This window comes from Brachyistius frenatus, unplaced genomic scaffold, assembly GCF_029030835.1.
Source record: "Brachyistius frenatus isolate BFR_SWC_R1_liver_20210118 unplaced genomic scaffold, ASM2903083v1 Contig_6, whole genome shotgun sequence".
Classification (NCBI taxonomy): domain Eukaryota; kingdom Metazoa; phylum Chordata; class Actinopteri; family Embiotocidae; genus Brachyistius; species Brachyistius frenatus.
Window position 1 is genome coordinate 7,233,454 of NW_027210605.1, and position 27,722 is coordinate 7,261,175.

General features: G+C 40.6%; 1 protein-coding gene across 1 annotated transcript; it reads left to right on the top strand.

The window, feature by feature from the left end:
* Window positions 1-23,871, top strand: slc6a17 (solute carrier family 6 member 17). Its single transcript, XM_069688924.1, has 12 exons — window positions 1-357; window positions 4,718-5,143; window positions 10,078-10,235; window positions 11,751-11,877; window positions 13,546-13,727; window positions 14,530-14,640; window positions 15,688-15,929; window positions 16,039-16,231; window positions 17,054-17,246; window positions 17,332-17,491; window positions 18,308-18,470; window positions 18,681-23,871. The coding sequence occupies exons 2-12, from the start codon at window positions 4,843-4,845 to the stop codon at window positions 19,041-19,043; spliced, it is 2,193 nt and encodes a 730-aa protein (XP_069545025.1). The 5' UTR covers window positions 1-357; window positions 4,718-4,842; the 3' UTR covers window positions 19,044-23,871.
* The last annotated feature ends 3,851 nt before the right edge of the window (window positions 23,872-27,722 follow it).

Below are 27,722 nucleotides of genomic sequence, written 5' to 3' on the forward strand. Positions count from 1 at the left end.
TACGGGGGGGCTGTTTTATTCCACAACAGCCACAACCACGTGGAGACTGGCAGTGTGAGCAGGTATTTTGCAGAGCAGCAGAAAATCGTTCACGCACTGAAGTGAAGACAAACGGCTGCGACAAATCGTCACCTGCACAAGTTCATGTAATTACAGGAGCCAAACTTGTGGCCGGCGTTGAGCTCCTGCGTCAGACTTTACGCACCATGCGCCCCGTGTGACTGGAAGCTGTGTGATTTCGCATCTCTTTGCCGGCAGAGATGTTACATACGGAGACAGAGCCAGAATGAAGATACCGTTCACTCACAGTGGATTTATACTCTCTCGCTGAGTCTTTACAACCGCAGACTGCAGAAGGTAAGAATTACATCCTTGTAACCATTTTAAACATTTGATCAGTTTAGGATACGTTTTTATAGACGGATAGTTTCTTATTGTCGTGCTCGTATTAAAAAAAAAAATAATAAAAAAAAAAAGGACTCAATGACTTGCGGAGCGACAGCTTTCCACTCATCACCTGACAAATGGTGATTTCGCCGCAACATTGACGGCGAACGACGTTCATTAATCCTCCGTGTTTGACGCTGTCGCCCCATGTGCGGCTCAATACAAATTCAGCAGGACGGCTGATCAATCACGTACATAGCTTGATATGTTTTTCATCTCCGCTTCACTACGAGGCTATAAGGTGATTAATTTGACCTTGACAAGGCATCAAAGGTTATATCCACGCAGAGTTAGTCCTCAAGCATTGGTATATGGGCCTGTGTGAAACGCGTCTGAAGGAGACCTGAAAATGGCCATGCAGGTGCTGTTTTGTCCCACTATTACTTGGTTGATAGGAATCAGATCAGATCAAATCAAAAGGAGGCGAAATATTTCTGCGTGACCAGATTTTACAATGACAACATTTTCTATCTAGAAATGGCTTGAATCTCAAGTCTACGGATGTCTGCCTGATTTACAGTGCAATAGATCCCACAACAGACCATCACCCCCAGCATTGCCACACTGTGTCTTCCCCTCAGCTCTGTCACAGCAGCTCCACTGTATTTGCAGCCACCTTTCAGGGAATATTATGTCTGTCCATTTGAGATGGCGAGAGGAGAAATAGGCGACCACCGATGCTGCAAGGATGGGGTTTCAATTTTGCAGGAAGAGCCATTGCTTAGCAACTGCGCTAGATAAAAGTGGATCATGTCTTTGTGAAGAACCTGTGCTGTTACATCATCAACACCAAAGTGTTCAGTGGAGAGCTGGGAATGTAGCTCCAGGAGGACAAAGCTGGATCATACCTCTGCCTCCAGGGAGGCAGGTGTACACACCGGCTGTGACCATCCACATTGTAACAGGGGATCTTTTGGCCACCACTCCCATTTGTTTGGAAAGTAAATATATACTTCACAGTCTGCAGCTTGTTTTGTTTTGTATGAATATTCTGTTTCCTCAACAATCCTGTGTTTTATTCTCTGCCGTACACCTGTAAGCGTATACTGAAAGAAAAAACACTTCTCTGTTTCCCTCGGATGGTGATTGACTACTGAATCATAATTTGTAACAGTGTCTTGCAGTGTATGTGAAGTCCTGCTGTCTCTATCATGTACCATCTGTCAGCACATACTGTGAAATTCGGAAAGTTGCTGGTGTGCTGCTACAACAACATTGAAAACTTCCACTGCACACGATTAGAAGGCCAGAGCGAGAATCTTTTGTGTCGAACAGGCCGCCGTCATCCTCACCCATAAGTAGTAACTGGGACAGTATTTTTACTAACTATAAATACCAACATTTCCATTTGTTTTAAAAGTAGGACAAAAACACTGTGTGGACTTTCACAGCTGCACTCTGTAGCCTAAAACTCATAACACTACAGTTTAACCCCCCCCAAAAAAACACCTCTCTTTTGTTTCCAAACATTCACATTGTTGCTTCACACCTCATTCAGAGTGTTCAATATGACTCACTGTTGTGTAGTTGTAGACTGCTGTGGGAAAGGTCACTGCTGCCCTGGGATCTGTGTCGGGCGCTCAGCCTCCGAGCGGCTGCGTGTCGTGACTGCAGGACTGTTGAGGAATTTGATGTGCGTGCTACTGGTTCGGCCTTTGGATGGGCTTCAGAGTCCAACCAGCTGGCAACTGTTCTTAAGAAGTCACTGTGAATACAAGGCCGGCCCTGATTTCACTCGGCTGTTTTCAGATTAGAGGCCTTGTCTCCAGATCAAACACCTGCAGCTTATATTCTTTGCCCTTTGAGCTGCCAGATTGAAAAATCAGATCTCACCCATCCTAGACAGCTACATAGGAATTTTGTTTTCAAAGTCTGGTTTCAGTCACTTTCTCCCCCTGTAGTTGCTTATTTAGCATTTAATCACAGTTGTTTGCATCATCTGTAAAGCTGACCTTTACTTAATTAGTTAATGTACATCTAATACTAACTTTCTCACAATGTTTTCAATATAATTTTTAAACACTGGTCTTTAAGGTTAGGCATCTTGTGTCTGTAGCTACAAATGTCCATTTTACTTCAAAAGAATTAGGTTCACTGTTTTATCCCAAAGGTGGACCACTAAAACAAACACCACCACTTGTCATAAAAGACCAGAAGAGCTGTTTCACTCAACAAATTCCAAATATTTGAAGGGAAAAATCTATCACTATCATTCATCAAAATCTGCTACCTTTGTGTAAAAAAAGCTTTATGCAACATTTCACAGATTTAGAGACAGCGGAACAAAACATATCCTGATACTGCCCTGAGTAATGTCACCAGACTCTAATCACACCAAAGCCCATAATAGGAATGAAGAAAGTCATGTGACAAAGCACAAAGAGTGCTAAAGTCGGCACAGGGTTGAGGGCGAAAGTGGATGGACAGAATAAAAACATGGGATTTTCAGCTGGGAGACTGGTGTTCGAGTCCATAAAAAAGTCACAATGGATTTTTTTTCAGGTAATGTAAAGAAATTACTTAAAAAACATAGCATAATTTACTTGTGTAATGTACGTTAAGTAATGTATGTGATGTACATAAAGTTACTTAAATAAAAATATGATTTGAACATGATCTTTTCCTTAGTTTTGGTTCTAAATCCAAGGTAGTTTACCTTTCACACCTTGAAAAGGCCAAACTTGACCCTGACATGGTGTCCTCTAGTGGTCTAACAGGTGAATTACACGTTTTGGCGTGATACTGGGTTGATGTCACTGAAGGCACGGACTACCAGTTTGAAAGTGAAATAAAATCTCGAAGATGGTGTCAGACAGACTTTTGTAACGCGGTGTTAATCTCTGCTTGAGGACACGTCAACCACTCCTAGTGAAACCCACCTGAATCTCTGACCGAACTTTCAGCGGTTGAGTTGCGTTGTGGTTAATGTAGGAGCCCGGCTTTGACACAGAAGAAGACAATACGAATAAAAACAAGACTATCTCTTGTTCTGCTCCAAGTATTTGCATGCTTGTTTAAAACCAGACTTTCTGGACACAGTCACTCTTGCTGCGTTGTGATCTTCACCAGTTTCCCCTCATAAAATGCATAACACATAGGATTGTATGATTATTATTATTTTTATTTTTTTTGCAAAGGGCCTCTGAAAGTTGAAACATGCCAGAAAACCTGAAGAGACTAACTTTTAAGTCAGTTTTCTCTTTAGAGAAAAAAAAAAATCTGTAAATTCAGGAGCACACTTGCATTGGGCATTTTCATCACAGCAACTAAAATGTTGAAACAAGCTGTGGACAAGATGTTGAAGCTGTGTGATAAGAAAAATATAAAGACACTAACAACTGATGAAAGCTGTGCTTAGAGGCTTTAGTTTCATTGTACTGCATACTTTTGAGACCAGCAGTCACACAGACAGAACTCGTTGCTGTGCATGGTATTCACATGACTCAACTTTAGTATAATGGGCTCTCCTGTGAAATGGATTGTAATATAATCTGTGTATCTCAGCCACCATCATAAAGTCTATTACTGAAATTCCTTATGGCTCTAAAGTGCTGCTGGTTCTTTCCATTTAGAAAAACTCCACTTCTGGCAAACTGGTTGAAGAAAATGGTTAAAGTCAAATGCTACAAATCGGGCACCTGAACTGTTTTCCTGTGATGCTGTGTAAGACTGAGTCTGACAAATAAATATGATTTAGATCTTTTTGATTTAGATTTTTTTGATGGACCTAATAATTTACAGCAAACCCAAATATGCAGTTTAATTTCCTTATTAGAAATTGACAAATATTCCCATTTGAGAAGCTGCAGAGAGAATTTTTTGTTTTTACAAAAGAAAGTTTATTTAATAATTCTTTAATTATCTAAATGTATTTGTAGCCCATATGTTGTTTAAAAACCTTGAAGACTTGTTTTTGACTAAGACAATTCATAGTTGATCAAAAACAAGTTGCTGTTGATACATTTACTGTGACCTGGCCACAGTGATGAAGCCAGAATAGCAAATTAACTCTTTCATACTTTGAAAAAAGTTTTGGGATCATAGTCAGTTTGCAAGCTCCGTCATTTAGTTAGTTACAAGTTTCCTTTGTTGTCAGTTTTCTAAAAGAAAAGATCACAAAATTCAGATGGTTAGGGAGCAACAATTACAAAAAAGTTTGGGCCTTTGTTCTTTAAGTGTAGTTATAATTACATTACACGGTTTACAATGGACCTAAGTATTTCCTAAGCACTTACAGGTCTTGTCTGTCTCTCACCATTTCTCTTCACAGATTTAAGACAAGCACAAATTTCTTTCCCTGGCACCTCCCCAGCTCTCTGTCTCACTCAGTTACCTCGGCTCTCTTCTCCTCACCTCTATCAACTTCTCCTCTGAGGGAGCTCCTGTGTCGCAGCCATGCCAAAGAACACAAAGGTGACCCAGCAGGAGCACAGCAATGAGCCGGTCACTGAGTCCGTGGCTGACCTGCTTTCCCTGGAGCACCCCATGGACTATAAGAGCAGTCAGATGAGTATGGGACTGAGTCCCGGCTCTACTGCTCCAGGAAAGGCCCTGCTAACTTCCCCTGACCCAGACGCCGATGACGGCCGACCGGCATGGAACAACAAGATGGAGTACATCCTGGCCCAGGTGGGCTTCTCTGTGGGTCTGGGTAACGTCTGGAGGTTTCCTTACCTGTGCCAGAAAAACGGAGGAGGTAAGTGGATGAATGTATACACGTATCTGGTTTATTTGAGCAGTTCAGTGTCTGCTTGAACCAGAGAGACCTAAATGTTTTATGTAAACCAATGTGTAAGGTGTAGTAACACTTTCTGGGTGCTCCAAATTGGGCCACCCATGGTGAACATGTTTCCCCTCAGGGATCTGAGTAATGCTAACAACAAGTGATGTTGTGCTGAGTCAAGGCTGTTAATGTGATTTTTTTTTTTTTTATCAGTTCTATAAAACCATCAATAAAATAGGTGGCCAGGTGGGAGTGGTTAGCTTAATAGCATTTAATTATTTTGATTTTATCCTTTTGTTTAAGTATGGGATGTGTTCGCTACCCTCAGTCATGTCCAGGATGCTGTGTGTGCCTGGCAACTGTTTGCTCTGCTGGGATTGGATTGAAAATGAACCTACTTTGGTGGTTGGTGTGGAATTTAATGATGTATTGTTTTATCTCATAAAACCTTAATTTGCATCACATTTCAGTTCACTTCAACTCTTACTTCCTCAGTTAGTTAGTTAAGCTTGATTTATTCAGACCATTTCGTTGAGGTTAATATGTCTTTTGCAAGAGAGACCTGACAAAAAAAATAGCCTGTACACAAGATTATGATTAAATTCATTCACTCAAAGCAACATTTGCACACAACCAAAACAATGACACCTGTCACAAATATGATCAAAAATACAAAAGCTAGTAAAGCCTCAAAGTCTCTCAGTGGATGAAGTGTCTCTAACTTTAAGCTGTGTTGCAGCTAAAACCAGTAGTAAGGTTTATAGTACTTGAAACCCCAGTTCAGTCTTCCCCAGTTCAGAGATGGTATAAGAAAGTTTCAAATCCAGTCTCTCCTGTGATCTGATGTTGTGGTTTTAACGATAGATGTTAAATATCTTGGCAGCTTAGGTTTCAAGTTGTTAGAGGAGTAGTGGCAGCAGCTTGAGAATACAAGGTATCTCCATAGTCTGGTGTAGACAGTATGGTGGATTATTATTATTTCTAAGGACAAACAAGATATTTTTTTTGTTATAATAATCCAGTTGGAATTTGTAATTATTTTTAGCTGTTTTAGGGTTAAGCATGTATTTTCTAGGACGAGCGGCTGTTGAGCCAGATTACTGGGTATTTATAATGCTGGACTCAATCACATCTCCATTCAGCACATGGGGGTGGATTGGAAACGTCAGTGGCCCACACTCTAGTGAATTTCACACATCTTTTTGGATGAGTTTAGAAGAAATTCTTAATCAATCTAAAAGCGATACAGGTCATCAAAAGATGGCCTTGCTGCGCTGACTGTCGCTCACAGCTTCAGTTATTTTTCCCGCTTTGAATACAGTCTGTTAACTCGGCATTAACGGGGGGGGGGGGGGTGTGTGTGTGTGTGTGTGTGTGTGTGTGTGTGTGTGTGTGTGTGTGTGTGTGTGTGTGTGTGTGTGTGTGTGTGTGTGTGTGTGTGTGTGTGTGTGTGTGTGTGTGTGTGTGTGTGTGTGTGTGTGTGTGTGTGTGTGTGTGTGTGTGTGTGTGTGTGTGTGTGTGTGTGTGTGTGTGTGTGTGTGTGTGTGTGTGTGTGTGTGTGTGTGTGTGTGTGTGTGTGTGTGTGTGTGTGTGTGTGTGTGTGTGTGTGTGTGTGTGTGTGTGTGTGTGTGTGTGTGTGTGTGTGTGTGTGTGTGTGTGTGTTTTTTAACTCTCAGTGACCAGGAAAAAAACGGTGAATGTTCAGCGCTTAATGCAGAATAAATGCTCAGCACCTTGTCACACTGCTGGCGTTCATTAAAACAATTAAGAAAAATATGTCGTACATAGGAAAAAATGCTTTGGTTGACAAGGGCCTTAGGTACACAGCAGTGGTGTCAGCTGGTTTCAACGTATGCTGATTGGTTAGAATTAACCCGAGGTACACCCCGTACGATGGAACGACTGCTAGCAATTCCCTGTGGAACGGGGCCAGACCCATATTTGTGCAATGAATTGAGTCCAGTTCACACCAGGCTAATCGAAAGCTGCTTGTAATCTCGAGAGGTTTGTAGTCCAGCTGTTGGCATTCACGATTGTATCATCAGCATAAAAATGGTGCTTAGCTGTGTTAATTTGGAAAGTAAACATCATTCATACAAAGAGTAAATATCTATGGACCTGGAACTGGATTTGAAACAATTGACAACAGGATTTTCAACTCTCTTCTACAGGCAGTGCAACACAGTATCACTTTTTTTTTTTTTTATCAAGCGACCCGCAGCACCAGTGGCAGTGTTGTGCTATGAGCAGGTCTAAAGCCCGACTGCTGTGGCTGAAGGATTTTGTTCTCCTCCAGGAAGCCACATAGTTGTAAATTCACAAGTGAATTTAGGATTTGGGACAGATGAGCTTGGATACGAGTCGACAGTTGTTATGATCACAAGTGTCCGGACCAGATAAAGTCTGGATGTATAACTTGAGACAGTGTCTTCTGTCTCCAGACACACACAGACGACACTAACTAATTCGGAGAGGTATTCTCTTCAACATTTCAGATTTAGTCAGCGGCTGCAAAATGAAATGATTTTTCCTTACCAAGATAAGGCAGCACCGAGAGATCCGATATAATGCAGCAAGATGCTTCTGTTTAGCTTTCATTTGCTTTTTTTGAATATTTCTCTGCCTTATCTCTTTGGTATTATAATTCACTGGTATTATGACTAAGGTGGAGGAAGAGGAAGAGTAAATACCGATTTCCTGAGCTTTCAGACATTGTTGGTACCCTGTGTGGGAGGTGTGTTGAGAGAGTATTTGAAATGTGTGGTAACCAGGCTGAATATGTGTGCAGTTGCACATTTTAATCAGAGGGTGTGAATATATTTGTGTCTGTATCCCCCACTGAATTTTGACTCGGTGGGAGATGCTACATTGTCTTGTCTGGGTTTGTCAAGCGATAAGGACAAACTGTATTTGTCGCTTGTCGATCCATTCAAATCTTTCTGTCTCTCTGTGTTTCAGGTCAAGTTAATGTTCATTTCATCACCTTTCATTATGAAGAGAAATGTCAGGCTTACGTACCTCACCTATGAAATTATCTTATACATAATTAACATAATTAATTTGTAATATCTTGCTTGTGTCTCCTGGTGAAACCTTCTTGCACTATGTTAGCATTTGTCTTCACACAGCAGTCCGGACAAAAATAATGGAACAACTTTATGCTCTTTATGAGGCAGTGATGGCCAAATAGTGGAAGCATCAGAAAATAAATTCAGTGGTTTACACTGTAATGTCCAAGTCCTGCTCTCAGTAATTACGTTTACTGTATAGCCTCTTCCCCTCCGGAGATCAATTTACTGTCATAACTTTATTGGACTGAAGAAATAACAGATTATCTTCTCATTGTTGGAAACAATACGATTATCTTCACAAGAGAATGACTGAGCCATTAAATGAACAGCAACATGTATTGCTTTGCTGTGGACAAATTAAACACAATGAGGGAATGATAACTAAATAAACTATATTGTAATGAATAAACAAACCATTTATAGTAAATATTAAGTAGTTACTTAAAAGCAGACTTTAGTATTTTAACAAACTTTGCAAGATTGTTTAGTTCTTTGATGTTTTTTGCAATTCATAATATTTTAAGTGCAGGTTTACTTGAATTACTCCTAGTATCATTTACCTGTTTTCCTCATAGTCAAACGTAGCACAATTTAATACATAGTAATACGCCTCACCTTCATGTTCAGTGCATAAAATTAGGGTGATTTTTTTCTTCTTTAAATTGGCTAATTAGGGTTCCCACACTTAAATCTAAACACATTTGCTCCCTTACACAACAAAACATAGCAAAATATATATTTATCAAAAACAAAACTAGTCTATACTTACTACTCTATCATCTGCTTCATTATGACTATCCTGAAGATTCATATCCTTGAAAGTGAGGTTACATGAAAGTTAATGTACTCTGATTTGATATCTCAGCAATCATGTCATATACATAACCTAATTTTATCAAGACTGTAGAAAGTTTAGAAATCCAGAATCTCAATATAATAAGTGTCAATTAAATCACGAGGATTCATTCACCTTTTGGTATCCATAAATGCCAATACTGAACTAGATGTTGATCAGTCCAGTAACTGTGTCGTTTGATTCATACATGGATTCTTCTTTAGTTTGGCTGAAGTGCAAAAAGTAAAAACTACAAAACAAACAGTTTTCTCAACAGTTCATCTATGTCCTTGCTAACTCATTTCTGTTTGCCTCTGTTCTGTGTATCTGCTGCTCAAAATAGACATCAAAAATCTGTGAAAATTGGCCTCAGCGCAGCAGCCACTTCTGACGGCCCAGATACCACTGTGTAACACAACACTGTGTTCCTGTCTTTGTTTCCTTTGTCTGCTGCTACCTCTAAAAACCACTTACGATGCTACCAGTATTTTTGATCAAGTGAAACGTCACAGTCATTTGGTTTTAGTCTGGAAACTGCTATTTGCAGCTGTCCGTCAATGCAAACCCATCCTTTCTGTCTTTGGATGGTTTTGTCACCATGGTGCCGCTTCATTTCTTGATGTAAGCAGGACTGGCCGTGACTTGTCTGCGAGTGCCTGCTGCTTCCCTCAGTCCCCTTGCCAGCCGCCACCTTTCATCCCCTCTGAGAAATAAGAGACGGGCATATCTGACGAAAATTAATGGAAGTTAAAAAAGAGGAAGGAGAGGGAAAAAGAAGGTGTGACGGGGAAAAGATGAAGAGAAAGGGAGTGGAAGTCAAAGAGAATAGTTTCTAAAAATAGAAACCTAAGTGAACGAATCTCACAACGTCCCTTCTGTTCTTTTACAATGAGCTTTAGTCCTCCACTACATGGATGTCAAATATAAAAAGCAAAGCAAAAAGCAAAGTATCTGAGCACTCTGCAGTAACTACTTTTGCCTGTGCCCTTCCTCTGTCTCAGGTGCATACCTGGTGCCCTACTCTATTCTCCTCCTCCTCATTGGCATCCCCTTGTTTTTCCTGGAGCTGGCGGTGGGTCAGAGGATCAGGCGTGGCAGCATCGGGGTGTGGAACTACGTCTACCCACAGCTGGGGGGCATCGGGGTTTCCAGCCTGATGGTAAGTGTATCATGTCATTAACATGGCTTTGAAAAGGTTAATCACTCTGTACAATACAGCATAATCATATGGTTTACATACTGCAAAGTATGGGGTTTCCAGCCTGATGGTAAGTGTATCATGTCATTAACATGGCTTTGAAAAGGTTAATCACTCTGTACAATACAGCATAATCATATGGTTTACATACTGTCAGTAACGTCTCAATTACTGGCTATGGCTCTCCCAGATATTTAGTTTTAAACCACGTCTGAAAAAGTGAACTTTTGACAAATGATGGCGCTAGATGAAAAGTGAAGGGATCACGAAAGTTATTACAATTCCTCTTCTGAACAACAGATTCTGTATCATCTTCTGTAACAAACAGATTTAATGGCAATCCATCTAATAACTATTGAGACTTTTCAATGAAAACCACTAATGTCTACCTCAGTAAAAGAAAAGTGTAATGTTGTTAGGATCCACCCTGTGGGGATCATAAGTGTCTTTATATACAATTTTATGATTATCCATTCAGTAACTATCGAGATATTTCCGCAGCCCGATTGCCGTTATTATTAATATTATATTAATTATCAGACATTGAATCCTCTGTAAATAGTGGCTGTATGTTTGTTATTACATACACAAAATCATCTGTAATTTATGTTGATTGTAATGCAATCAAGTTATTTAAAAAAAAGTCTGTGGGTATTATTTTACTTTTTTTTTTTCTTCTCACCATGAAAACCTTTTTCATTTTAATGTATTCAAATTGAATTCAAGATTACTACACTCGTCATGGATACAGTGTTCTTTTTCCTTGCATTCGCTTTAATTTAAGGAACTTGTATCATAAAACATTTCACTGCTTAATTTATGGTAATCAGTCAAAGCACTAGTGACAGTTCACGACCTCTTTATGACGATGCTGATTTCCCTCACATTTATTTTTCAGTTCAGAGTTAGACATCCCTCAACTGGACTCCTTCCGCCTGCTCACATTACTTCCTGTTGTTGCTTTAAAGCGAGCGGCATGCAAAGACCCGCGCTGCTCACTGTCGTAATCTGTCCCCATCATCAGCAGGAGTAGAGACCCATCAAGGCCCCATCCCATCAGCGTCAACCAGCTTAAAACACAGTCAGTCAGCAGTTGAGTCAGTCAGTCAGTGATCTATTGTGTCAGTCGTTCTGTCTGTCAGTCATCCTGATAGTGTTTTCATCAAGCTAGTGCAAAAGAGGGGATGGAGAGGCCCTGCTTGGGGCAGTGATGCGTGTGGCGGCTCGGATGTGGCAGGGGGAGATTCAGCAGCTATAAATACCTCTTCATAGAGGACCCAAGCCTTAGCTGCTGAGAGCAAACAGCTCAATAATTCATATGCACTCTGACTTGGGCTGTGTGCTCAGTGTCTGTACCCTGACTCATGAAAAGGCGTTCAACTCAAGACTGTATATCCCTTGTGCTGTTTTTGTATATGTGTGTGTTTTTTTTTTTAGCTGAGCTAAGAATTGCTGTTCTCTCTTATTTCTCTTCAGGTTTGCGGTTTTGTGGGGCTCTATTATAATGTGATTATCGGCTGGAGTATCTTCTATTTTTTCCAGTCTTTCCAGTATCCACTGCCCTGGGCTGAATGTCCCATCCAGAGAAATGGAACCCAAGCCAGTGAGTCCACATCACAGTACATGCGTAGCATAAAGTTTAATAGAGATGGACGGGAAAAAAACCAAGTGCCCATGTGTATGCTTTTCACATAATGTGAAGCCCTCGACAAAGTGGAGAAAAAAATGAATACTGCACATTCCTGCAGGAAAATTCTATATTCAGCAAAGTATCTCAGCAGAAGCAGACACACATGCAGTCCAACACTACGCAGGGCGATGCTTCAGTCTGCCTGAACGTGACTTTGCATTGAAGCAGCTCCACAGTCAAGCAGCAGTGTCTCTGCAGGCATTGAACAGGGAAGTGTTTGTGCTGTCTCTATAGCTGGGCTCGGCCCTGCGCCCCATCCTACAGGGCAGCTCTGTTGGCGAGGCTTGTCAGATGCTATGACCTGGTGGACAGTGTCAGTACCTCGAAAGGCTGGGAGCTGGTAGTCTTCAGCGGAGGCACATGCAGTTTCTGGCAAAGTAGAGGGCATCAACTTTCATTAGCATGAGAGGGCAGGATGTCGACTCTGCTTGCGATTATGAATTCGGCGGGGATGCTGTGGAGCGTCCAACAGGATTTAGTTTAGCTATTTGCAGAGGTGGAAAGTACAGTGACTAAATGCACTTACTCACGTATGCTGCTTATGTACAGTTGTGACGTAGTATTTCCACTTTAACCTACTTTACGTCATTTTGCTTTTTGCTCCATCGTAATTATCGGACAGCTATATTAATTATTTAATTTCAGATTAGGATTTTTAAATTAAAAACACACTGTAAAAAAATCTCCATAGAATGTCTGCAACTAGAGAATATTTGTATTATTAAATAATCAGCACATTATTTTTTAAATTAACCGTTTTGTCCCATTACACGGCCTATCTCAATTTCACAGCAAACACAGCTTTATGAGAAGAAAATATTTGAAATTTTTTGAACAGCTGATGATTATGTCATTTAACTAATTCATTACTGGACTCATTTTTTTTCATGTTTTATTCAATATTTACAGGTCATTTTCAAATATTCTTGTGACATGCAAGAAAGGTCAACCAGTAAGGAGTTAAACTGTGAATTTTGAGTTTTGTGGTACGTGCCTAAACATTTAGGTTAAATAGGCAGCCTGATTAACAGGTCATTTTTGCTAATTTATGAGACGGAAAAGTGGAAAAACTCAAAAGAAGAGTAGAAGAATTCAACTCTTCTCCAATACAAATGTAGTTTTTAATAGTTTTCTTGAAATGTGTCAGTAACTTGAAATAAGACAAAATAATGATATTTTCATGCATTAAATTAAGAAAAATGTGACTTATTTTAGAAAACATCTGCAACATCTCTGCACCTTCTCTTGTTTCATGAGAATAAGGTGTTTCTGATCCAATGATGGAATAAAAAAAAGAAGATTTTTGCAGTGTGCAAAGCACTGGTTTAATTAAAGAGTGGTTAATAGTTTAATTATCTTCTTCTTGACCATCTACAACATTAAACTACAGCTTATATATAAATGCATTAGTAATAATATTTGTCTTGTTGTCCATTATCTGACAGAAAGCATTACACAAGCATTTGGAGTTTTCTGTAGTGGAAGCACATTGGGTGTTGTTTTATGTTTTTTGTATATGTGCAGACTCCACTGTCAGAGCAGTTTATGACATTTCCCTCCCTTTCCTTGTTGCTGCTGTAGTTGTTGAGCCAGAGTGCGAGAAGAGCTCGGCCACCACTTACTTCTGGTATCGCAAGACTCTTAACATCACCAGTAGCATCGACGACACCGGCGGCCTTAACTGGAAGATGACCTTATCCCTGCTGGTCGCTTGGATCATGGTCTGCCTGGCAGTCATCAAGGGTATCCAGTCCTCTGGGAAGGTAAGGGGTGTCTGTGGCCTCACAGCAGGGGCTGAGCCCGCAAACTATAGAGATGCTCTAAATTATATTCTACACAACACAGACCCAACACAAAGACATTAAACCATTTCAACAAAATCTCTATTTTGAATCCATCTTCATCAGTTTTTGTTTTACTTACTTTGCTGTTGCTTTCAGGCAACGGTAAGACGCTAAGCCTCTCATCAGTATTTGTCTATTTTTGGATGTAATCTATATTATGGAAAAGAGGGCCATGCAGTATTTATAAGCTTAAAGTGAAACAAGCAAAAACTGGTTCAGGATGCAGATGGAAAATTCTCAGTTTGGCAGCAACTGCAACAACATCCTGTAATCTCGATCCAGGGAGTGAGTCATACACCATAGCGCAACATCCAGCGCACAGTCTCAATAGGAAAACACACAACAGAGAGCTGATCGCCAAGGTCTGACACGGTTTTTGAAACACTAAACTTAGTAATCCAATTATCATAGTCAGTGCTGAATTGATTCCCTGAAATTCTGTAGGAAGGGTTTTTGACTTCAATGACGCATCTCCACATTTGGTCAAATTCAGATTCAATGCCAGTTTTGGGACTAATTCGATGTGTGTGTGTGTGTGTGTGTGTGTGTGTGTGTGTGTGTGTGTGTGTGTGTGTGTGTGTGTGTGTGTGTGTGTGTGTGTGTGTGTGTGTGTGTGTGTGTGTGTGTGTGTGAATGGTTGCAGCTCTTCCTGCAAGTGTGAGGCCTCAGAAAGTGTGTCCATGGCAACACTCAAATGAGCTTGACTTTTTCTCTCTCTTAGGTGATGTACTTCAGCTCTCTCTTCCCGTATGTGGTGCTTTTCTGTTTCCTGGTACGAGGTCTGATGCTGAAGGGAGCGGTGGATGGCATCGCTCACATGTTCACCCCTAAGGTGAGACAATCAGTGGTGATTGTGACCTAATAAAGAAGTGACAAAAGGGGAATCTCTGGAAGAGATTGCATCTGGTGCTTCAGTCAGTGAGAGACATTTTCAGAATAAAACTAATGTCGGAAATGTGATAGCTGTGTACTGTACGGACGTCACTCCCACTAAACTCACTCCCTTCACGGTGATGCTGACAATTGACCCTGTAAGTGACACCTTGTCTTTGCAGGCTGTTCTGTTCAGCTTTGTGAGGCTGATGGTTCCAGCTCCATTCACTTGGATCCATATCCACAGTGTTATGTGTTGAGTTGATGTCTCCCTCTAGTGGTGTTTGCAATCTCAGAAATACTGACAAAGGATCACTAATTACTATGAATAAATTAGTTATTTTATTATTTGCTACATATGATTTTAAAAAATGAGCATCATTTTGCTGCACATTTCATCATTCGCTAACAAAATAATCCAAAAGAACAATAGGCGTGGATTTAATGTGTCTGCTGTGAGATAAGATTTTGGCCTCAGGCCACGAGAGCTTTGATAAAGCTGAGTGTTTTCCTTAATGGTTTATTGTAAGAGGAGTAAACATTTCTCTGTTACAACTGGATTATGAATTATGCTAATAAAAACATGGTTTACATAAGCGATAAGACCAGATCAAATGTATTGTCTTTAGAAGTTTAGTTCCCTGATGTTTGGCTTTGTTTTTGCAAACGCACACTTTGAATGGCCACCAAAGGCTCAGACCCACATGGATTTATTTTTAATTTTTTTCAAAAATTCCAAAGAGACCTAATATCCTAAATTACAGAAGAATTTAGGGAAAATAATATATTTTAAAAATTATTTAAAATGGCACCAGCAGTGGAAAAAAAAATGATGTAATATGTTTAAATATTTCCGTCATGGTAATATACAGTTACTTTAATCATGTACTAACTGAAGGCAATATAGTATATAAATGAAATGAAATATTGTTCAGGAGGTTGTAAAGAGGCATTAAATATCACTGAATCTTGCTATCCCAACCTCTTTTTTTTTTTTTCTTATCAGCTGGAAAAGATGTTGGAGCCGCAGGTGTGGAGAGAAGCAGCCACACAGGTCTTCTTTGCCCTCGGTCTGGGCTTCGGAGGCGTCATTGCTTTCTCCAGCTACAACAAGCGAGACAATAACTGCCACTTCGATGCAACACTGGTTTCCATTATCAACTTTGTTACCTCCATCTTGGCCACTCTAGTGGTGTTTGCGGTCTTGGGGTTCAAGGCGAATGTCATGAACGAGAAATGCGTTGTTGAGTGAGTGTGCCATACTGGAACAAATGCTACCTGATCACTCTCTCTCTGCCAGTTGTTTTAACTCACCAACATGTCTCTCTTCTCCACATCTCCAACTGTCCACATGCAGTAATGCAGAGAAGATCCTGGGTTACCTGAACACAGGTGTGCTGGGCAAAGACCTCATTCCTAGCCACATCAACTTCTCCCACCTGTCGACTCAGGACTACACCAAATTGTACGGAGTCATTAAGACGGTAAAGGAGGACAGCTTCGACCAGTTGGGCCTGGATGCCTGCCTCCTGGAGGACGAACTCAACAAGGTCAGTGGGAGAGACCTCAAAGGCTGAGATGTTTAAATAGTTTGAATATCAAGATTTTATTTTGGCATCTATTTTCTATCTATTACAAATTATTATCAATCATTTTCACATAAATTAAGGTTAGGTTCTTTTCCCCAGTGAGAATTAATGCTATTTAACATGTAGCGGATGGAGTATTGGTATGATTATGGGCATCTTAATATTCCTCATGTACTGATTATGAATTGTGATCAATCTCGCTCATTGTGGTCTTTCAAGGCTCAACAGTCATTTACTTGTTGAGTCGTCAGTGGGTGGATAGTAAAACTGCTATGCAGGTGATTGGTTCAGGCTTTATCTTCTAAAGAAGAGGTTTAAACACCAGCTACATAAAGTCGGTCTACCAGTTCAGTCAAAGAGTTTAACTTTTGGAATCTGAATATTCCTCATCTCCTGTCAATCAGATTTCAACTAAAATTGTTGTTATGACTCCTTGTGGCAGTAATAACCCCTGGATTTGCCACTGTACTAAATAATCTGTTGTAGTTTTCACACTACATAATCACCCCAGACTCATAGAAATATATTCAAGTTTGTGTGATTGTCTGTCATATCGTTTTTTGTCTAAATTGGGGATGTTGGGTTTTCACTGCTATCTTCTATCCCACTAAAAGTATGTCTTTATGAGCTCATCACCTTCATGGCTACACTATAATTAATGAGCCTAAAAATGGAAGTTGAGTAGGTGATTATCCAGATAGGATCATTCATTTCCCAGCAGCTCATTAGTCAACATTAGCCACCAATGTGACGGTCTTCATCTCCTCCTCTCCGTCTCCCCAGGCAGTTCAGGGTACTGGCTTGGCGTTCATCGCCTTCACAGAGGCCATGACCCACTTCCCTGCCAGTCCGTTCTGGTCCGTCATGTTCTTCTTCATGCTAATCAACTTGGGACTGGGAAGCATGATCGGCACCATGACCGGCATCACCACTCCCATACTAGACGCTTATAAGATCCGCAAGGAGATATTGTGTGGTAAGTCTTGATTCTAGTTGTCCAGGTCATTTCCTGTACCTGGTAAAATTTTGAATTCTCACCGGATATTTTTTCTTTCCTTCAGTGGTTTGCTGTGTCATAGCCTTCCTGTGTGGCCTACTGTTTGTGCAGCGTTCAGGGAACTACTTTGTCACAATGTTTGACGACTACTCCGCTGGTTTGCCTCTCACTGTGGTGGTGATCCTGGAGAACATCTCTGTAGCCTGGATCTACGGCACCAAGAGGTAACTTGACTGCATATGTAGAAGGAAGCCAGATAGTCAGTTCTCAGGCCACTGTTTGTCCATAGTGTCTATTTAATTTAGAATGAGAGCCTCTCTTCAAACAAGCCCGGTTGCCTCACATAGTCCACTTATCATACAACCGGATATCAAGCCAAAGCGTTTAATACACCCGTCAGCTCACTACAGGGTACTGTGTAAGTGTGACCTTTTGCCTTGCCTAGGTGTGAAAAGTAAGGTGCCTTAGGTTTAGCCACTAAAAAAAAAAAAAAAAAATCACCTGGTAAGGTTTAGGAAAAAACTACTTGGTTAGGTTTAGGAAAGCTTTGGGGTCAAGATAAATGAGTTACTTGACGGACGTGAAGCAAGTTAAATACATTAAGGTATGCTAGTAACTCATTTATGATAATTAAAAGACATGCACAATGCTTTCCCACAAACTCAAACCCTGGTCTCCTGGGTGACAGTCCTGGGTTTGATCCATCCAACAACATCTAACTTACCTATCTGATCCACACGTGTGCGTACTTTTTACGCCTAGGCAGGAAAAATCGTGACACTGACATGGTATCCTCTGGTGGACTGATGGGTGTATTTGGCATGACAGGCTGCATCCTCATTATCCCTTTAGAATGAAGCGAAAGGAAAAGTTCACCAAAAATCTAAATATTTTGTCCCTCTTGCCCAGACGAAATTAGGCATGTATATATGAAACATATTACTCTGCAAGCTCCATAGCTTCGTCAAATTAACAAACACAGCCGACTACACATTAACTAACAACTTCATTTACACTTCTTCCTCTATTTCCTCCTACAGGTTCATGCAGGACCTGGAGGACATGCTTGGTTTCAGGCCGTATTCCTTCTATTACTACATGTGGAGATACGTGTCGCCTGCTATCTTGATCGTGCTCATCATTGCCACTGTCATTGAGATGGCTGTCAGTCCTGCGGGATACAATGCCTGGGTGGAGGCCGAGGTCAGTGAGTGTTTGTAAGATGCAGTAAGAGAGACAGATTTGGGGAGAACTCCTGTTCTACCATCTTGTCATGAACATAAATAAGTCTGCTTGCTTTTCAACCATGGTCCTCATCCACCTGTTTGTAGATTAAGTAGGGCTCTTCTCAACTCTTCTTGTCTTTCCCCTGTTTTTCGCTTTCCTCTTACCCTTGCACTCTTTCGTTCTTAGGGCTCAGAGCATTTCCAAAGCTACCCTCCCTGGGCTTTAGCTATGGCCTATGCCCTCATTGTGGTTGCAATGCTGCCTCTACCCATCGTCTTCCTGGTCCGCCACTTCAACTTGATCTCAGATGGCTCCAATAAGCTGTCGGTATCGTACCGCAAAGGTATGATGAAGGACATCTCCAACCTGGAAGAGCAGGATGAGCAGCGCTTCATCCTCGGCAAGAACCCCAGCGAGGCCCCCTCCCCCATGCCTGCCCACCGCGCTTACCTGGGTCCCGGCGGCACCCAGGAGATGACCAACACCAACTATGGCACCAGCACCAAGACGGGCTACCAGAACATCGGCTCGCCCGAGTCCGAGTTATGATCCACTGAGTGCAAAGATCGTCCCGTCCATTAAACCCGGGTCCTATTTGAAGAAAGGGAGACAGAGGAAGTCAAGAGGGGAAAAAAAAAATCACTTGCAGCATTCATCACACCTTAACCCCCAGAGCTAAATCCCTCTATTCCCCTTGTTCTCCCCCATCGCTCCGTACCTGTGGTTCTTGCCCTCTTCCTTGTTGTAGGAGCCGTGCTGCTGATTGCCTGTCAATCCCCGCTGTGATGAAGGGATCGGGAACGTGAGCACCACCAGATATGACAACCTTTTCCATCTGTCAAGGCATTACAGGGGCAAAGAGAGAGGGACAGAGACAAGAACAAAGAGGTGAATGAAGTTTAGAAAGGTCCACAGTGGGCTTAGATGCAGGCTTTGTTTAGTAATGTGCTCTGGCTGAGGTTAAGGTGTTTGCAATGCTAAAATATTTTCTGTTGTACTGAACTGTAATTGTATTTGTTCACCAGTTTGTGCTTCTTCTGATTCATTTGGAGAGGATTGTTGTTTGTGGGGATAGGATGAAAGGAGACTCATCTTGTCCTGATCTCTAACACGGTATATGAGAACATTTCTCACCTAGAAAACAATTATAAATTCATCCATAACAGTATGTAACAAGTGAATCTGATAGTGTAAACAGTGTTACAAGCACATTATATTTTTAAGTTTATTGTGCCTATCATGCATCAGCAATAATAACCAGTCACAATAGGGTCCTCATAAAAGTGTGGATCTCCTTCTATCTCTATTTTCCCACTGATGTAAAATACTGTACATACGTGTTGTGCAATAGTTTGAGACGTCACCGTAAACCATGCATATATACACTGCAATAGTGCAAAACAAGGGGCAAGTGTTTGCCTCTTGGATCCATGAACACAGAAGCACAGCCACCTGCTATTGTTAGGGCATCTCTGAGCCTTAGCACGGGGCAGCACTTTTCCTTTTAAACCACCCTTTCCGTCAGCAAGCAAAGATCTGGAGTCATCTCCAACAGCACATCAGACACCGTTGTCTGTTCCATCGCAGCTGGCAATAGACAAAGCTTTCCATTTTAATCAATCATTTTAATCAAGCGTCTCCATTTTAATGAATGCCTTGGAAGGGCAGCGGTGGCAATGCACGAGCAGGAATAAGCCGAGCAGCTTGTGTTTGATCAGAGAGCAGCTTCACGCTTGTCCGTCTCAGTGTGAGAGGGGATGGAAATGTGAGTCTTGTCTTTGTGTGTGCGCAGATGTGCATGTGTCAATGTGTTGTCTGCCACTGAATGAGAGCTCCCGGTGACCCTGCCTGTTTAAAAATAGAGCTGCGTTACCCAGGGGAAGCCGTGGCAACGCACCATAGATACGGATGCTCTTCTGATGTGGAGGAGGAAGAGGAGAGCGGACACCTTGCTTTGTCTGCTCCACCTGCACGGCTGTTTGTTCAGCAACACAGAGATGACACATTTCACTGTTGATGCCCCACAAGAAAACCTTTCCACTGTTGTTACATTGCATTAATTAAGAGGTTCACTGCCATGCCGTGCTGTGGATTAATCATACTTCATCCCTAAGAGGATGATGTTTAGGCTTTACCTTTGTACATTCTTCAAATTTTGACCATGACGTAGAGGACATAATGTCATTAGCAACACAAACTACACTTTGATGTCTTTTTGTGAACTGAGGTGAGAAAACAAAGCCCTTTTTCATTTTAATATATAATCTCGTATGTGTAGGGTTATAATGTGGACATGTTCTGTGATATAAATGTTTGGAATAAGTGGTAATACAAGAGTTTCACCACTGGGTGTCTCTGCTGGCCAGCTGGAGGAGCCAATGACACACACACACACTCTCTGTCCTGTGGCCCCTCCCTGAAACAACAGCAATACTTGAGACTGAACAGATTTAGTGTGAAGCACAGTCAGTCATATTGTTTGGTGCCTGAATAGCATCTGTGTTGTCTCTTTGCCTTATGCTTTTGTCATTTGGTTTCCTTGATTATTTAGTGAGTTTATTGTGTAGAGTTTGGACCAACGTTTTGTCTCATTCACTTGAGCACTTTAATTAGGTCGAGACCCTGGAGTTGTTTGTTAAGCACAAATTTGAAAAAAAGCATTTGTAGAGTATATATGTAGAGAGAGGGATGAATGTCAATGAAAGGCACAATATACAAATGTATCGCAAGTTTGTCTTATGTACATTCTCACAGAAGATATTTGTCTTTGCATGCATTATGTTAGCATTTTAAAAGGTCATAAGCTGGTTCCTAATGATGTTAAAATGTGTCAATATGTATAAGTTTTTTCCTGATATCACTTAGAGATGGGCATTGTCAGCAAAAATACTATTTGATGTTCGCCATCAAATTTCTAAAATCCACACTTTTGACAAAGCTGATGATTTCATTAAGATGAAAGCAGTGTTTGCTCTGCACGTCTAACATCACACTTACTTAATCTGGTGACAAAGCTAGCGACTGATTGTTGAACTGTGGATGGACTTTCGGCTTTGTGCTTCACTGTAATACGACGGTGCATAGCTGAGGGAGATTTATGATATGCTAACTGTACCTGGCAGAGTTTGGTTTATTTTTTATTTTGTCGACACAGGACATTTTGACGGTTTTAGTTGTCTTTGCATATTCTGCTGTTTGTACCGTAGCATCTAATCTCACGTTTTACCTGAACTTGATCGGAACATGTTCTTCTTCTCCTTCTTTAGTTGTTTAAAGTCAGTTGGCAAACAGCTTCTAGCTGCAATACTGCCACCGTCTGGTAATATTAAGGCATTACTACCACATTCCCGTAAAAAGAAGGTTAATAAGAAAAGACGATGGTTGCATTGACTATTAATTTTTTATTTTTTTTTATTTTTATGACTATTCCAAAAAAAATTCTACAATCATTGTCATTGTGTTGACTGATGTTTATCTGCCACTGGCTGGCAACACTAGGACTTATTACATTACATCCTATTTTAAACAATGTAAGTGCTGAGCCCTTCCAGTGTCATGTTAATATGTGATCATATAGCCTTTAAGATGGCTTTTGCATTCGTGGAGGTTTCAGGCTACAATAAGTTATCACATGACTATACAGTATACTACAGCCTCCAAAAGTGGGTGTGATAATTGCTTGTTATATTGATCAGGTGAAAGATGAGGTAATAGAATTATCTATAGATGTACCATAAAGCCATTTAAATTATGTATTTTCCCCGGGAAATAATATTCATATTGAGAGAAAGTTTGCTTACAGGTTGTGAAGGGCTCCAATGTAATTATACAAGGCTATATGAACCACTGCAAAAATACAAAAGCAGAATAAGGACAAGGTCTCCCGGATCTCCATTTTAAAAGGAGATCCAAGTCCAAGTTAAAACATTATAAACGCGCATGTAAATGCTAATAACATCTTCAGATACACAATTAAGACGTCTTCCAATCACAAACATTGTCCATGCCAAGACACAGATCGTCTGGCATATCAAGCATGAGACACCACATGTCCAGTGGCTTGTGATACAAATGGCACATAACCTGAGGTGAAGGCTCTCACCTGTATAAAAACGGCAGCTTTGGCTAAGGGTTAAAGCACATTTTAAGAAAGCACAGGATTGTGAGCACAAAGGAGTTTTTTTTTTTAGTCCTAATAAACGATGCATCTCCCTGGTCAGTGAGCTAAAAGACACAGTGGGCGTACTGGGTGATGAAACTTATCATGTTAGTTAAGTTCTGATTCCTGCATCCTACACGAGATATCTGGAGGGTGAAGCTGCACACCTTAAGAAACTAAACCGCTCCTGTAGCTACAGATTGAGCTGCACAATACAAACGGTAGGTTTAGAAGACTAACTTCAGTTTACATTTTATAGTTGCCTTTAGCGTAGCATCAATTGATAATAAAATATAATGCCAAGGCACAGCTGATCTTTCCTCTAACATTTAAAAACACTTCTGTGTTTCAGTTTACTGAAACTCTGCACAACGGGAAAAAAATATATTTTCTTATTGAGCCAAACTAAGCTAGGAAAAAGGTATTGATATTTATTATTAAAAACAAACACTCCAACTCCAGGGTCTCTTTGTCTCGTCCATATGTCGGCTTTGTTGCAAACAACTTCTAGTGGTTAACAAAAATTACTGAGATTAACTGAACAAAAATAGAGTAACAGTGAATTTATTTAACTGTGAAAATAGTCTGTATGTGACCAACATAGTTATATTTATAGTATTTAAGATGATGTATTTAATCTGTACATATTGATGTACATTCTGATAAATTCCCACTGAATATCTATAGTAAGAGTGACAAAGTGTATACTTGAGCTGTAAATAATAATTGTATATTTTGGAGATATTTTTTGATTTTTGTACTGTCAGTAATGTTACTTTGGTGTCTGTTGGTTTCTGGTGTTTGTGTGGTTGTTCTCAATAAAAAAAAAAAAAAATAGCTGAGTGACTGTGTCTGTATGTGTATATAAGAGTGTGTGTGTGTGTGCGCGCGTGTGTAAAGTAAAATTATATGTAGGTTTTTAGTGTTTAAATGTGTGTGTTTTCTCCTCTCTGTCAGTGTTGTGTGCTGCTGATCTAATCCAGTAGATAAAATCCTGTTGTTAGAGTGGACAGGGACCACTAATGTAAGTGATCTCTTCCCGGTGTTTTCTCACTGGAACTGCGGTGGCTTTCACCACAAAACTGGCCACACAATCAAGAAGAAATGTTTGACTGTAACTATGAGACAGAAACTTAAATTTTTGTTGTTGAAGTTATAAAGTGTACAAACATGACTGAGTGAACAGGATATTAAAATTAACCACTTTTATTAAACAGACCATGTTGTGTGTCTCCTTTATTCTAATTAATAGGGAGGTTCTTATAATTTTGTTTATACTGATATGACTTTACATTTGGTTTGTAATCTATAGATTTTAGTAACAATAGATGTTTGGTTCTACCGCTACATTTAACGTGCATTGTTGTGATCTGTAAAGAAAAAAATTAAACGAGACCATAACCCTGTGAAGCTGTATAGTCCTCACTATGTCATGACCAGTGAAGGCACCAGACATTTTCGGCTACGGTTGACATTAAGGATTTCCTATTATTGTGCTGCTCACTTAAGTTTCATTTCTACTGCAACACCCTCGACACACACTCACAAACACGTACACACGCGTGTGCACAAATGCAGTACCCAATTGGTGACAATATCATTGTCATTCTGTGTTAAACACACAGCGAGATATTCAGCTCATGAGATATAGATGTAAGCTTCACAAGCCTGCCTACAGAAACACACTTCTGAATATAAAATGTCACACTATCATACCACAGAGACATACCACACACTTGGTGCTTATACACAAGCACCAAGTAATAGACACGAGTGTGTGTGTACATTTTAGCTTCAGATTCTGAGATCACAAACTCACTCAGTGACCATCATCCAAACTAATGAAACAGTTTCACAGGCCTGATGTTAAATGACTGTGCATCACAGGATAATATAACTATGAGTCACGATTTGTGCCTCAACCAACTAATACGTTACATTTATAACCGGAAACAGAAGGGGAAGGTGGGGGGGGATATCACACTTATCATTAAACATCTGTGTAACACAACAACGTGTCTGTTGTGGTCGAGTGTGAAGACATCAAATGTTATTTTAATCTGACCAGGCCCGTTTTCTCTCTGTGTTTGCAGCCAACAGTGCAGGTTTCTGGTTCCTGAGTTCACACTGGTCCTCTTGGACGTTTACAAAACTCTGCGTCTTTGAGTCATAATGTATTCAAGTCATGTATATTCATCCAACCAGCTTCTGGTAAAACTTCTCTGATCATCTCCAATTGTCCATGCAGGGTATTTCTTAAAGAACTGGCCATGTTGGGCTCTCCTGAGAATGACTGATAATATATACGATAATATATACAGCACTGCTAGCATTCTCCTTTTCTTCATCTCGGTCCAACGGCTTTTCTTGGTCCTGTATGTTACTTCTAACATTGTGCCACACCTTCATTAGACCGGTTAACATCACTTGTATGATCCCTGTTAGGTTCACAGTCGCTCTCGTATCAAGGTTTTGATTGAGTTTCTAAACCACTAATCCTAGGTTACCATAACATCACGCTCAGGCTAACAGGAAGCGGACGTCAGGTCAAAGTTTCACTGCGGCTGCGCTCATTGGCCGAATCAGATCACTTGCCTTGGCCTCTTTTTGTTTTTATCAGAATGGAATCGGTTTGATTTCATTATATATTTATCCAGTTTTCAAATGATATAATATAGTATTTAAATATTGAAAATCAAAATCTGTGAATAATTCAAGGAAAGTTCTCAGGCATGGTAGTATATTGCTCTCCAAGACCCCTCATTGGCGCTGCCCCTTTTATATACTGCAAAATGTGGCACTATCGAGAGCATTTTTTGGACAGATGGGGGTATTTGACAGTCATTACTGTGTGTGAAAACAAGGAGGAACGCTGCTTGTTCTCTTTTACTTTGTGTGAAACCCACAGTTTAAAGCAATGTCTATAAAAGTAAACAAGAATGAGCAGTAAAATTTACGCATTTACCACTTCTCATTCTGAAATTATTATCATATAATTTAAGTTAAACCTGCTCCTCTACAGGTGTGGTAAATTATTTGAAAATGTAAAATCTTGAAAGGCTGACGAGGTTTGTAGTTTGTAGGATATCTGTTTCTTAGCCCAACATTGTGATTGTTGTATTGGCATTCAATAACCACATTTAGTTTAACCTCCACAACTCTGGATCACTTTACATTCTTCTTTTTTCCCTCTTCCCACAAATGAATTGACCAATTTGGTTCCCGTCCAGCTGTGGCAGACACTTGGTCGGAAATGAACACCCACAAGAGTTTCAAATGTATTAGCCGACCAAAACCTCTATTAGCTGAACTGAGGCGTGTGCAGAGCCGTGCAGCACAGAACCTGGCTCAGCCAGCTCTAATCTATCAGGCACTGACACCAGTTGGGCCTGCTGCCAGAGTAAAGGCTGCACACACTTGTACATCCATCGCAATGCAGACTTATTATGGGCTGTGGACAAGGACACATCAACTGCTTTTTGATCTGCGAAGTCTATCACCTACTTGCTCTTTACAGTTGCTCACGGAGACTTCATGTTTATATAAGTGCAGTCAGATAGGACAGAGACACATTTTCAGAACATCAGTTGTCATAACAGTGTGAAAATAATTTGTAAACACATGGCTTTGGGTGTGTTCTCATGCACTGCTTGACAAACGACCAAGTTGAGCATTCCAGTTTAATTGTAGCTTCACCTCTGCTAAGTAGTGGATTTAATAAAAAAAAAAACTGCTCGACTCCCACAGGCCATCTTGGAGTGTGATGTTACTTTACATCATGTTGGACTGCATGCACTTTGAGTTCCAATAAAGTCAGGACTGATGCTGTTGCTGCTGCTGCTATGTTGGTTTTGGCCACACATTTTGTGTGCGTAAATATCTAGCTGTTTGTCTCCCAAGCTGCGTCACACTTCCTTTCTTGACTGTCCGGTGCACTTTGAAGACCGTCTCCCCATTCTGTATCCTGTAAACAAATCATTTCCCACCACAGTGCAATACATGAGGTACACAAATAGGCTACAGTGACTTGATAATACACATACAGACAAAGTCTATAAGCACAAGCATTGATGGGAATCCCATCTGCAGGTTCTCTTCCAGTTGTTTATCTAAAAACAGCACACGCAGCCAAGAGGCTACTTCCCATTTTCCCACTGCCCCGCCACCTTATCCAGAAAAAGACTGTCGGTGGACATTTTTCACACTTGGAATGACATTTTCCTGGCAGATTGGATTTGCGTAGGCCGAGATCCATCAGTCTTATTCTCACATGGCTCTTTCAGCTGCTGTCAGCTTCCACAGCAGAGGCCAGATGGTCTTGTGTGAGGCCTGTTCAGAGGACTGGCCCGAGAACCACGACAGCTCATTAGTGTTTGACCAGCTAGTCGCACTGCAAACAACGCTGAGCTTTAACAGCATTGTCAGTAAAAGTGGCCACACAGACAGTGATTTTACACTACAGTGATAATTGTTTTTCCTACTTCATTTTAATGTGATCCATTTTAAAGGTGTTAAGATGCAGTACAACTTTTTTTTAAATTAATGACATTACAAGGTGACAAGGCAGCAGGTTAGAGAGATGACAGAAAACCATCATGTTGTTTTTGAGTCTACTTGCAGAGTCAGGAAGGCAGTTCTTAGTTATAGGACTAATGCCTTTAGTGTGACAAGTTATAGAGTTGAAAAACCTCCTTATATTTTCTTACAAACTGCATTACAATAACCCTGAAAACTGATTTTCAACAGTTATTTCATCATATTACAATACTATATGCAATGAGTAGGTGACGTGGTCGGGGATATGAATGGCAGTAATAATCAGCCGAGAGACCTATTTAGACAGAGAGTGGCAGCTGTTTCCGCTCCATTTGTTTTTTCCTGTTGTATGAGCAACAAGTTGCGTATGAGGCTTCATGCACTGCTGAGGGAGCTGAGAGGTCAATTATCTGACGCAGAGTGAACGGAAGCAGGAAGCTATGGGACAAGTTTAAGATACACCCAAATTTGCAAACGTGTGGGAAAAAGAAACACTGATCCTTACATCATATTAACCAAATATGGTTAGTATA